Source organism: Ambystoma mexicanum, chromosome 9 (assembly GCF_040938575.1).
Source record: "Ambystoma mexicanum isolate Mex_15411 chromosome 9, UKY_AmexF1_1, whole genome shotgun sequence".
NCBI classification, from domain to species: domain Eukaryota; kingdom Metazoa; phylum Chordata; class Amphibia; order Caudata; family Ambystomatidae; genus Ambystoma; species Ambystoma mexicanum.
The window spans coordinates 1398989280-1399002552 of record NC_090931.1 but is presented as its reverse complement, the minus strand read 5'-3'; the positions used below and the strand labels follow the sequence as shown (position 1 = coordinate 1399002552).

Below are 13273 nucleotides of genomic sequence, written 5' to 3'. Positions count from 1 at the left end.
TGCCAATGCACACTTGAGTGAGCACTTGAAGGAGAACACCACAATTTCAAAGAACCACCCTTTGCCTGAAGATCGGATGACACAAATAAGTAAACTGAGTAGATCGCCAAAGTGTTGTGCCAAGAGAATTTAGGAGGACTATCAGGCTGTAAAACCCCATATAGAGAAACAAAATCCCAAGTGGCCAGTTCTTGCTAGATCTATAGACAGTTGGATCTCATTCTACTTGAGACCCCCAGTCGATCCTACTTCTGGTACCACACATCTAAACACTCGGAATTGAAATCACCCACTACAATAACATAGGCACCCTCCTCTAGGGTTTCCCTGAGCATAGAATAAGAAAAATCAGCTAAGAATTCCTCAAGACATTTAGAGACAGTGGTCGATTCCTGGGATTTCCAGGAAAGTATTACAACCAACATATTGCTCCTAGTAGTTATAATTGGTTTCCCCACAATGCCCTGATTAAGGTTGACAGGTGTAAGTAGCCCACCATAAGGATGTCCTTTTGGGCCCTGCTCAGCTTTAATGGTAAATACCTCATAGCCGTCCAAAATGGGTAAATCGTGCATAAGAGTTTCCTGGAGGCACACTATAGTGAATTCCAAGACCAGATGAACAGTTGAGAAACTCATGCATGATAATTTGCATATGAGGAGTTATGTAAAGAATTCACGATCCTTGACCAAATAATTAACTTCTCGGTTAGACTCAAATTGATTTACCAGTTACATCTGTGGTAAACCTGACCAACTCATCATGCAATTTAATTGTCAAATGTCAAGTTGATTCTATAACAACAATTCTTCCCCCTCAAGCATTCCCTGTAGGAACTAGGGGTCGCTCCCACCATGTTCTGAAATACTTTGTATCCCAGTCACAGCAAAGCTTCACACTCAGTTAAAATCACATTCTTAATTACTTTAGATCTCTCACAGACTTTCACTGTATTCACACTATTGTCATATAGAAAAACAACCAGGAATTAATTAACAGCTGGCTAGGTACCTCAGAAAATAAAGAAAATATGCTGGCGATTAGAGGGCCGTTATGGTATTCCTCCAATAGATAACCCAATTAGACACTAGGCATCCCTTTTTTTTTTACCAATTCCTCTTTGTACCCTTGCTTCTTGCTTGTCTGGCGAAAATCTTAATATGCCTTTATTAGTCTGATGCTGCATACTGTACTCATTTAAACCTTTACCCCTCTCGGTGTCAATTACTTTTGTTGTTAAGGCTTTTTCTTTTGTCATTTAATGTCCTAAATATGGGGAAAAAACCTACTGAGGAGGAGCAGAAGGCCCCTTTTTATCACTATGTGGAACTATAGCACAACGTAACATACTTGCGGTTGCAGTGGGGGATGGGACTCAATTAGGGTATGACATTTCCCCTTACCCACTTTCACCCAACTTGCCTCAAGCGTATCTACAATATACTCCTGGCCTTGTTCTACATCACCATCCGAGCCAGGATACACTGAAATATTACTTAGATTTAAGAACTCGTTCCTCCTTACTACAGGGATCATAAAACGTGTAATAGTCTCCTGATCTTTAGGTAAGAGATTGCACTAGTTAAAACACCCTTTCAACAGGTTCCCAGACCTTTTTCTTACCTGGTTGTAAGGGGATCTTCACAAATTTCAAAACCGTACCCACAGTCCCTGTAATTTTGTCCACCTTTAGCCTCAAATTACGTTAAGGACTTTCTAGACCCATTATTACGTTGTTTGTACAAAGATTTACAATTTTGCAATTTTAATTGATTTGTGCTCTTACAATCTTTGGCCTTACCCAGCCTTGGTAATGGGTGCTGAGCTACAGCTACTGGCTCTGCAATACTACTGTTGAGAATTGGCACACTAGCATCCCTAGCTACAACTGGTGAAGTCTGCCCCAAGAGAGACACTGTTGGACATGTATCATAATTCACAAAGTCCTTCACCGGCAAACTCCCCACATTAACTGGCAGCTGATCCCGAGCGAATAAGATGAAAATTGACACACCAAATCAAGTTCATTATTAATTTCCACATGTCGTGTCGTATTTTCATTATTAACCATGGAGTTTGGAGAGTCCTCTGGCTGATTAGATAACTTGTTAACAAATATGTTGCTTAAAAGGTGTAGCAGACTCCATGGTCTCTGATGTTGTTGCCTGTACTGAAGTCTGCTTTTTATCTGGCGTAACCAAAGCACCTTTAACTATGTCACTGATCAGAACATTTTCCACATGCACAGGATAATTATTGCAACCCTCTACTGCCGTATTTGAGTCACAAATCTTAGCATCAAGCAACAGGGCACTGGTGTCACTGATTTCAGCATTACTCATAGCAAAGGGGGCCAAGGATGGTTGTATGGAATTAGATCCCCTTTGTGAGTCTGCATCTTGCTTCTGAGCACGGCCACCATAATCACGTGAAATAAAGGTTGTTTGTAAATCCACTTACAGTTCAGAAGCAAACTCCAAATGAGGTTCAGAAGAAAATAGTTCTGCAGTCACCTCATATGGAGCCAGTCCCTCGGTAAATAGCACCGGGGGCTATCAGTAATGATAAACGGCAAAACTGCCAGAAACACAACCAGACCTCACGGATGTGTGTTAGCAATTGACAACACAGAATCCTTCTTAGTTCGTATATACGTGCCGTCTGCTCATTTAGACTCAAAAGGACAGCAAGTGCATAGTCCAAAGCACAATTGCATGGCGTCTGCTACAGTAACTGTTCGCCAGCTTCTGATAAGCACACGGAAAAAATGCACACAAAAGCACAAAAATGAGAACAGTACTGCTTACAGTCTTAAATTCCTTCTGCTTGTACCGGCCAAGTAGAAAGGGTCCCACGGGCCGTCGCTGCACACCAAACAAAATACTTATCCCACACCAGGCTTGTGGGAATATAAGGAACTCCTTAAAGGGTCAGTAGCAACAGCTAAAGAATGGACGGAATGAAGAAAAGTAATTTTTCCTTGCCGAGCTGCTTTCCAAAGTATGCCACAAAACACTTTTCATACCCTTTATTTTGATTAAATAAAACTTTATGCCAACAATCATGCCACTCTGTGTCAGTCTCCTGAGAGCCTGAGGATGACCAGGGTAAGGGAGACATTCCCCCTACTACTGTGAAACTGCAAGCCAAAAGAGATCAAAGGAAGGAAGCCATAGCCCCTGGTGCTGTATACCGCGAAGCAAAGCCAAGGAAGGCCCGAGGAAAAGAGTCATTCCCCTGGCACTGTGAAAATACTGAGAATGAGATACCAGGAACCCAATAGTGAAGAACACAAAGGGCAATAAGGAATGATGTTTGAGTTGGAAGTTTACCTTTTTACTTTGAACTTGGAACTTTACAATACTACAAGTTGGAAATGTGTATCTTGGAAAGGAACTGAGACCTGGAGAAGGGAGTCCTTCTCTTGGGTGAGGTTCCCACTTACCAACTGGAAATATAATCCATTGTCCAGAAGAAGAGACCCATTCCTCTGGACCAAGAACATCCGCTACTTATTGAGTTTAGTTACAAGTGTGAGGAACAGAAGTAGGCATTTTGACGCACAATGGTGGACTCTTCAGTTACTTGGACATTCTGACAGAACCCTTATTTCCTTAGTTGAGGCAGAGAACCCCCTCTTAGAGTTAGGGAGGGAAAGGTTTACCCTTATTTTGATTAAATAAAGGTTTATGCCAACAATCATGCCACTGTGTGTCTGTCTCCTCCTCCTGCACCCTTACATAGCTGTCCAAAGAGACAGCTACTACCCAAAAGTTACATAGTTGGGTATAGAACAAGGTATCAAAACAAACACCCAAACACAGTGTAAAAGTACTAAAGTAGAACAATTATTTGAATGGCCTTGAGGGAAATAAGGTTCTAAAGAGAGAAGTATAAGACTGAAAAGGTGGTCAAAGAGGGCAATCACATTTTTCCATCGACTAAAGAAAGATGTCGCAGTGAAAGAGGAATGCTGAGAATATCTTAAATCCCTGAAGAAAGACAAGAAAAAGGTGGAGGGGGGAAGAAAGCAGCGGGGACTAATGAATGTGAATTGCACGTCTAGGGGCTCGAGATCTAAGCAAACTGTTCAACTGGAATAAAAAGGTAATACTTTTTTCACTGCACAAGAAAGAAACATCCTTTCTTGCATGCAGGAATCACTGGGGCACACAGAAATGTAAGCACTACAGATCTCTTCAATTGTACAAGCTTATAACAGAAATATTCACTTTAAACATTACATGATTGGCTGGCATAAAACCGGTGTTTAAAATTTCAAGTTGCAAGTTACTAGGCAATGTGAGAAACTTGGCAGTATTCTCCTACCCACTCCCTCAGGATCTTCCATTCAGGTGGCCAGGGAAGGGCCATAGCTTTTGGATCCCGAACCTGGGGGTCGACAAGCGAGGGAGGATCACCTGAGTGGAGGGTCACAGGGTATTGGGGGAGGATACCCAAGGGCGAGAAATGGTATTCCCCCAGTCCTGAAAACACCCTAACTTACTCTCCCTCTGCCTTTGTGGGGTGTTTGCAATCTCACCCCATCTCCCCATCCCCATCCCCAACAAATACTGAGAAGAGGTGGAAGCAACTAAGATCAGTAAAGATTATCCATAGGAATAACATGGGGAAAGTAAGGGAAATTTTCCGTAAAAAGAACTCAGGTTGTCCCACTAATAAAGTCAGGCCTTCAATAGTAACTGCTCACACCTGACTCCACTTGACTGGTTTGTTCACTATGAAAGGTGTAGTCGCGCACAAAGAAATGAGCGAGTTGTGGATGCCGTTTGGACCGGAGGAGCCCAGGAGCAGAGAGAAGCAAGAGCTGCAGGCTGGAGGACGACGGCATGCAGAGACACAGGCCCAGTGTGGATTAAGGGCTGCAGCGTGGTGAGGGAGCCATGCCTCCAGGGAGCTGGAGAAGCGAAGCCTGCATTCTGACGGCCAGGTTCAGGAAAGTGCTCATTCCCTTGGGGCCTGTGTCGACCCCCAGGGTGACTGAGGGGCAAGTGGCGAGACCCTGACCTCAAGCTTGCCTTTCCTGGAGGAACCGCCTCTCAACACGACACTGCCCAGTGAGTTCCGTGAAGAATGAGAAAGAAACTCATGAGTGTGCGTTTGGATGAGAGCGGAGCAGGAGGAAGGCACGGACAGTAAAAGGGACACGGAATTGAAAGGAAAGTGTAAAAGATGAAAGCGCAGCTGAAAGCAGGAGTGAAGCAGAAAGTGTAAAGGCTGACGGCGCAGCTGAAAGCAAGAGCAAAGCAGAAAGTCTGAATGCTGAACATGCAGCAGAAAGCAAAAGTGAAGCAGAAAGTGTAAAAGTGACAGCACAGAAAGTAAAGCGAAAAGCAGATTGTAGCGAAAAGTGAGCAAAACACAATTGGAGCGGAAAGGGAGAGAAAGTAAAGAAAAGCACAAGGGTGCGAGTGGCCCGTAACGGAGAAGAGAGGGGCACAAGAAGAGCCAAGGAAAGGTGCCAGGGGCACAATAAAAAGGAAAACAGACAAGAGGGTGCAAGGTAGCATGAGAAGAGTAAAGGACAAGTGCCAGGGGCACGATAAGAAAAGCAAGAATAAACAGTGCACAGAAAGGAAAGAAGTAGTAAAGGGGTGCAGGAAGCATCTGGAGGGAAAAGAAGGTACCAAGAAACTTAAGAGTAAGAAAACAAAGAGAGGGGCAAAGGATCAGAGTGGTCGCGCCTAGGAAAAGCAAAGAGCCTGGCCTTTTCGAAAAACTCCGGATTCTACCCCATGAAAGGATGTTATATGAGAAAGATTGTCAATAAGAAAACACCCTGACCAGCTGGATTTGTGTTTTGAATTAGAGGGGCCTAAACCTGGCGAAGGGCACCCTGTGAAATGAAGAAAGGAACTGTGATAGATTATTTTTTGTGTTTGAAAGCTGGAAGAGGCCTAAGCTCAGGGAAGGGAACCCTGAGAGGCCTATCAAAGAAAGCCTCCTGGTAACATTGATTTTGTGTTTGAAAGTTGGAAGGGGCTTGAGCTTCGAGAAGGGAACCCTAAGAGAACCAACCAAGTTGGAGACGTGTTCGTTTTCGTTATAGTGTTGAAAGGATTGGGGAAAGAACCCCGAGAAGCTTACAAAAACAACTGTGTTACATTTCTTCCATGGTATTTTGAAACATGAATAAGCTGAAGCTTGGGGGAAGGGAACCCCAAGGAACCCAAAGACACTGAAGGTAGTTGGAATAACTACAAGGGCCCTGTGGAGAAGGTCTTTACGAACAGCCCTGTTGATTGAACTCATTTATGCGACATTGACCAAACAGCACCTGGCGAGAAGACCACCTGAAACCAACTTTGGTTTCCCACTTTTTGTTGAACCACTATTCTTCCTTTTTAAGACTTCCTATCACATTTTTGTACAGAGTGAGGGCAAGCATAGGTTAAGACACAGACAGACTTTTATTTTAGACTATTAGACAACGAATGCCATTAGAAACATTAGTTAAGGGAATGATCCCTTTAGAGTTAGGGCCAGTCAGGCGTTACACCAACCCAGGAAGCTTTTCAAACAAACCCTTTTGAGTCTGTGTCTCTCTTGATACCCTGCCTGTCTAACAGCAACCATAAAAAGTCACTGTCCCCCTCGGTTCTACATAACCACAGAGCACACCATTTCTTACTCGCCAAGGTTCAATAATCATAATCCAATGGCTAGTGCAAAGTTTGCACCCTGAATTCAGCCATTAACTTTTTGCCACCATCCCCGAATCCTTGGAATCCAAAATGTTTGCAGATTTAATTGCAATTCAGAAAGGCAACCTAGAGTAACTCCTGTTGACAGAAAATAAAAACAATGGAATGCGTGGAAAAACAATAAAATATAAAAATAAAAAGAGAATAAGTAAACATATAAGGCAACAGGAAATAACAATGAGGATTTAAAGGCAAGTATGGAGCTTTGCATTATAGGTTATCTTTGGCATATTTATAGCAGCAATGATTGAAAATATAGAAAATACATTGCTCACCTCAGCTTGACAACAGAAAACAACCTAACACAATAAAGGTGTAGTGAATGTGTCCAGTGAAAGCATTAATCACACATTTCTCTGCAGTAGCCACGCTTTGTCCCCTTTTGTGTGCTCCTTACCTTCTTTGAGTGCATTCTGCTAATAGCTTTAAACAATGCAATACAACGGCCATAGGTCATCACTATATGTCAGAGACTTTGTTCTGGAGCTTTAGGATATGCTGTACTGCTTTATGATCAGTAGTATTCGTGATTAACTGAAAGAACGGATGCTTTAGGTCCACCTGATGCATCACTTACTATAAAGAAATCTAAACATTTTTAATAAATATGGCTGCAAACTCTAGAGCTGCAACTGAGCAACACAACAAGAAATGAAATGTTTCAACCCAAAGGAAAATGAACTGATCCCAAAAAAGAAAAGGATGCACGTCATAATAAATAAATATAAACAATTGTAAGGTGGCACAATGGGAGAAAAATGAGTGCTGAGATAGTGGTTTCGCCTTACCGTAATTCCTACTTGGAATGGTCTTAAACAAAGTAATAAGCTCCGCGTTGAAGCCGACTTCCACACAGAATCTGTCTTTAGCATGTACCAGACACCGCCCACTCACAGAGTTCTGAACTTTCTTGAAGGGGCTGGTTTTGTTTCCACTGTTGGCTCTCGTCTGCTCCCCTCCTTTATTAAAGGGCACAGAGGTGCTGGGTGCAGCAGGCCTTGGTCCAGCACCATAGAACTTTGAAGTGCTGCTTCCCTCTTGCTGATTGCTGAAAGCCCCAAAATCAGTCTTGGCCACATTTGTCTTTATTTCCAAATTGCTGGATGGGTGGCCAGCACTACCGTCTGCCTTCTGAATGGAGGACCTATTGGAGCATCCACTGACCTTAATGGTCCCATCTGGTGCTCTTCCATTCTGATACAGTACAGAAGACCCAAGAGCATTCTTGAACCCAGACGGGTAGTGTATCTCTTTTGGTGGATTTGGAGTGGACGTTGTCTGCATAGCGTTGCTCTGAAGATCTGAACCAAAGGAAAGTTGGTTGGCATTCCCTACGATGGCAGGGCCCAGTGTGGAATAATTCTGCACTGCTGGGAGCGAGCTGACAGTACTTATATTCTGGTCCAGTAATCCAAATGATGCAGTGGCATGATTGGTGGGGTTGAAGTGCTGAAGACGTATGTCACTGGGACTCTTTGATGGCATGTGTACATGGTTGCTTGGTGTTTGCTTAGACTGGAGTGTGACCCCAACATTATGGCCACCTTGCCGTGTGTCTCCATGCTGTTGGCAGTTTGGTTCACGGCCTGGAAGTAGTTTGTTGACGTTTTGGACAATAATGTTACCACTGGTTACTACTTTCACTCCACTGGGTAGTTTTAATCCTGGTTGCTGGGCTGCTAGCCTCTCTGCACGCCTGGCCAAGGCTTTCTGTCTGTTCTCCTCGATTTTCCTCCTTTGCTCTTCTGATAGATCCGATGACATTTTCCCAGGATACCACGCGACTCTTGAATTTCAGTCTTGTACAATGGAAATGTCTCATGTTCTCCAAAGAAAGCACACAGTACAACACTAGCCTGTGAAAAAGAAAAACAGAATTTTTTACTGTTGTGTCAGCACATTTCTTAATTTCCAAGCATTTAATTACAGGCCACATCACAGTGGGCAAGGGTGGTGCTAGAGGGGGGACTGGGGGGGGGGGGGGGGGAGGGGTGGGTTGAAAGTGGAACTAGATCAGTTTGTCAAAAGTTGAAAGGAGGCATCAACTCAAAATTGATTTGAGCCAGAGCTTGGTGATTGGTGAGACAGAGCTGTTGAAATATCTGTACAGCCTGATGTGAAAAAGAATGATAGAAATGGCAGAGTGTAAGAAGGTGAAAGCTGCTGGAAAAGTTACAGATCAAGAACTGTGTCAGATTAAAGCCAAACCGAATACACCAAATCCCTTGATTCCTTATGTTCCTATACCACCCTCCTATTAATGCGGTTTACAGGAGATAATTACATTAGAAAGAAAAGGCATGCATTGCCTCTTCCATGCACAGGGAAAAGATTACATCTGGGAAAGCCTTGCCAGTATATCTGAAAATGTTCATCCCTCGGCTCCGGTATTCTTTTTATTTTATTTATGTTTTAACAATATTTTATATTGATTTTTGATACCAAACAAAGAAACAGAACAGATATTACCAACACAATATTACGTGGAGAAACCCGATTCCCCCAACCCCCCCCCCCCCCCCGGTTTCCCCCCTACACCCACCAATCCAGTCTTTTGCTTCTGATCGAGATTTTCCCTATTTCAAGAATGCAGAGGGTATTCGGACACAGACCCTTTCTGTAGTCCTCATTCAAAAAGGCCATTACCTCCTCCCAGTCTGTTGCAAATGTTGCTTGTCCTCCCTAAACATCCACTCTAGTTCTGTGAAGTGCCAGATTTTCAGAAACCAATCATGCACCGTTCGTGTGTCCTTCGCCTTCCATTTCTGCGCAATGACCAAAAGTGCTGAGGGGGACAGGATCACATATGCTTTCTTGGTAGGTTTTGCCCACTGGTTACATCCAGGTATGTGCAGACCTAGTATCCCCTCCCTTGGCCCTCTATGGGTGTTTGTTCTAAAGATTGTGTGCAGGTGCTGATCTAGTTGTTCCCAATGAGCTTCTAGTTTGCTGCATCCCCTGCCAGATGTGGAGCCAGTCCCCCCCACCACAGCACATCCCTGTCGAATCGGGGTAAATCAGTTTCAGCTTTGAAGGGGCGTAGTGCCACTGCATCATTAGCTTGTACCAGAATTCCCGATTCTGTATTGCTTGGGTGAGTTTTGGCATGTCGTGCCAGAGTCCCTCCCAATCTTCCTCCGTAATGGATTCCTAGAGTGTCTCTTCCCAAGCCCTCTTATATTTAGGGGTTGTGGTGTGTTCCGCGTTGAGGCCTATTTTGTAGATGTTGGATAGGAGTCGTTTGTCCCCGGGGTATGTTGTGAGGAATTTTTCGAATGGGGCAAGGGACCTGGTGGCCCGCGCCCTCATCCTGGGATCCATTAACCAGTGGCGCAATTGAAGGTATCAACACACATTGGGGAGTCCCCCAGATGAACCATTCAAGAACAAATTTAATGGCCCAGTCTTAACTCTTACTGGGTCCCACTCCGTAGGTTATTTGCATCGCCTCAAAGAATGTAATACACAGTGCACCGTATTTTTCATTTAGTATAAAAAGGTTATAATTTTATTTCATAGGCCATTGGTCCTACATTTGACAACATAAAACAAACCACATACAGACATATCAATGTGGTAGATGTATATATACATCTACTAGCATCTACATGGTTTATTCATAAAAGCCAGAGGTGACACAGCAGAAATTCTCTGATACGGAGGAGACCGGGCACACATACTGTCTTCCTGGCCCTATCTGGCTAACTAGTCACAGATATACTCCATAGAGCAGTGTCACCTAATTCCAGTTCTAAAATTGATTAAACATGGCGAAGTGAATTACGCCTGACTGAAAAAACACACATCCCAGATCTACGTCCATTGTGGTGTTGCTGAGCCATGTAGCATAACTCGATGACACAGAGAAATGCACAGGATGTTTCGGCAGGGTATCGATTCTGCTGCCTTCGTCAGGACCCCAAGGGAAATGGAGTTCTGTGGATGTGATAAATAATTGTATTACTGACACATAAAAACATATTAAAAACCCAGCAGCCCAAAGGATACAGCCACTGGAAAGGTAATATTTAGAAACGTGAGAAAAAAAAAAAAGGATATCCTCCACCAACAAAAACACCAAACTACTGTGTATAAGTGGAAGCCCACACCTAACAAAGGTGGTAACATCAGTATAAAAACAGCCTCCACCTGAACATATCATTCACTAAACCCTTCCCATTCACCGGGCGAAAAGGGGACAGTGAAAAAATGAACGCTCAACGAAGAACGTGAAAAGGGGAAATAAGAAGCACTAATACAGAACCCCCAAATGGCTGTGTGGGTTGATGCTGTGTCCAAATACCTGCATGCCAAGTGCCCCAAAGCGCCAGACCCAAGACTAAAAGACCTGCAGTGCCCAAAGCAGAGTACATAAAGGGCTAAAAGGGCCCTATACTTACTTGAAGGGATGAAATGGTCCCCCCCCCCCCCCCCCAAGAGATTTTTCGATGGCACGGAAGCGGCAAGGAGAAAGAGAGAACCTCCAAGCCTACACATGTGGGAACAAAAATGAAAATAATAATAAATATGAATTACCCCCCTCCAGTGAGAACCTGTACATCAGGGGATGGCCGCATAGAGAGCTCAACCTGTCCCCCCCCCCCCCCTGGAATATCAAAAAGAGACTACTCAATTGCTCACCTAAGTCGGAGGGCTGGGCAGATCATGAGTAAATGTCCCTCTGACGGCCGTCACAGTGGTCAAAAGACCGAATTGACAAATGTGAAGGGGGCGGGACGACTGTGCAGTCAAGCGTCCTCACCACACCGTTCCCAAGCTGAAGAAAGGGAAAAAAGAAACAGAACGGTGCCAGCCGTAAATACTGGGGTGTGGGGTCTACAATTTGAAAAGAGTAGCGATGGAAAACACTCCTCAACTAGGAGTGCAGATGCAACCACATGCATGGGTATAGACATAATGCACGTTGTGCGAAACCGCCCGCCGCGTGTTCCATAAAACGACATGGAACGGTCCCACTGCGCAGCGTGTAGATAGACCACCTACCTGACCAAGCCCCATATGCGCCGCGTAAGTGCCGCCGAGGCTGCAGAGCTTTTAGGCATGCAGACCGCGCTGCGACCATTCCATCTTGCACTCAGTACTCTGCCGGAAATGAAGTGAATGCTTTCCGTAGATAGGGGAAAAGACACAAAGAAAGGACCCACGGCTGCCTAAAGCCTGGTGTCAGCATAGGCCGCCCGTGTGTAGATAAAGAAATAGGACTGAAAATTAGAACCAGTCGCTGTGACTTGACCGATAGACCATTGATACGGAAGTCACTTGCGAACCCATACTTGCCCCCTCGAAGGAGTTAATTACGCCAGGAGCGGGCCCTACCAAAGGCCAAGGTGTAAATGAGAACAATGACAACGAGGCACCAAGCAAGCAAAAACACTAGTCCAATGCCTCATGACGCCGCAGAAAGCAAAAACAAAAGCTAGATAAATTGTAATCAGTCTATGCAAAACCCTCAAAACGGCGGATTCTATGAAGAAATGTAGCCTGCCAACTACCCCCAGAGAAAACTCCCAAATCGGGAGACTAACCCTAAATATGGAGAAAAAAAACCCAGCAGAAAGAAAAGAAATGGGGCGAGAGAGGCCAAGGCAATGAAACGGCCTGAAGCGAAGGAACACACGCACACAGAGGGGCAACGCCAAAGACCCACAGATTATATGCAAAGGCAATAACGCACATGAATCATAAGGGGAGGAGGAGTGGCCTGTCTCAAGTGGGGAACATGGGAGAGTCACCACCGTAGGGGGTTACTTTCATTTAAACCCCATTCGATAGTGTCGAGTCGGTGTATCCACCTGGCCTCAGCCAGGTTAAGGCTACGTGCCGAGATATTTTGTCTTGGGAATGCTTCCAAGATCCACCAATATAGATCTTCGGTGGATTGACCATGTTCCATATAGTGAGATACTAATGGCGCATTGATGTTCTTACACCTAATGCGAGATCTATGTTCCACAATCCGTATGTGGGTAGGTCTCGAGGTCTGACCAACATACTTAAGGCCACATGGGCACTGGATACAGTATATTGCATTAGGGGTTTTGCAATTCGTCATGTCCCATTTCCTATCTCTCACCTGAAAATCTTTGATTCTTTTGGTGTACTTACAGACTGAACAGTCTCCACAAGGGAAATGTCCTACCAACGGACGGAGATCCCAACCCGTGGTTCTGTTTCTCGAAATCAGAGGTTTCGAATCTACAAACAGGTCCCTCAGATTTTTCTGTCTGGTCATCGCAAATAGTGGCATTGGTTCATCACTCAGTTCTAATTTGACCAAAGGCCAACATTTTTTGATCAATTTCTTAACTGCATAAGTATGCGTAGTGTAAGGCAAGACACAGACAAGTTTTTCTTCCGTGGTGTGTACTTTGGGAGTGAGAAGGCATTCCCTAGGGGTGAATCTCGCTCTTTTTGCCGCCTTTGAAACCAGTTTCCTTGGGTAACCCCTTGCCACCAAACGTGTTATGAGGTTGTCCGCGTGGGTGGTGTACTCAGTAGTTGACGTGCAATTTCTGCGCAGTCGCAGA

General features: G+C 44.5%; 1 protein-coding gene across 1 annotated transcript in view; it reads right to left on the bottom strand.

Annotated features, from left to right (window-relative positions):
• SMARCAL1 (SNF2 related chromatin remodeling annealing helicase 1) overlaps positions 1–13273 on the bottom strand; it is a 979995-nt gene that overhangs the window by 933396 nt on the left and 33326 nt on the right. The window contains exon 2 of the mRNA XM_069616809.1: positions 7514–8581. Within this exon, the coding sequence (XP_069472910.1) occupies positions 7514–8489 (976 nt within the window). The 5' untranslated portion in view covers positions 8490–8581. The remainder of the gene's footprint in view (positions 1–7513; positions 8582–13273) is intronic.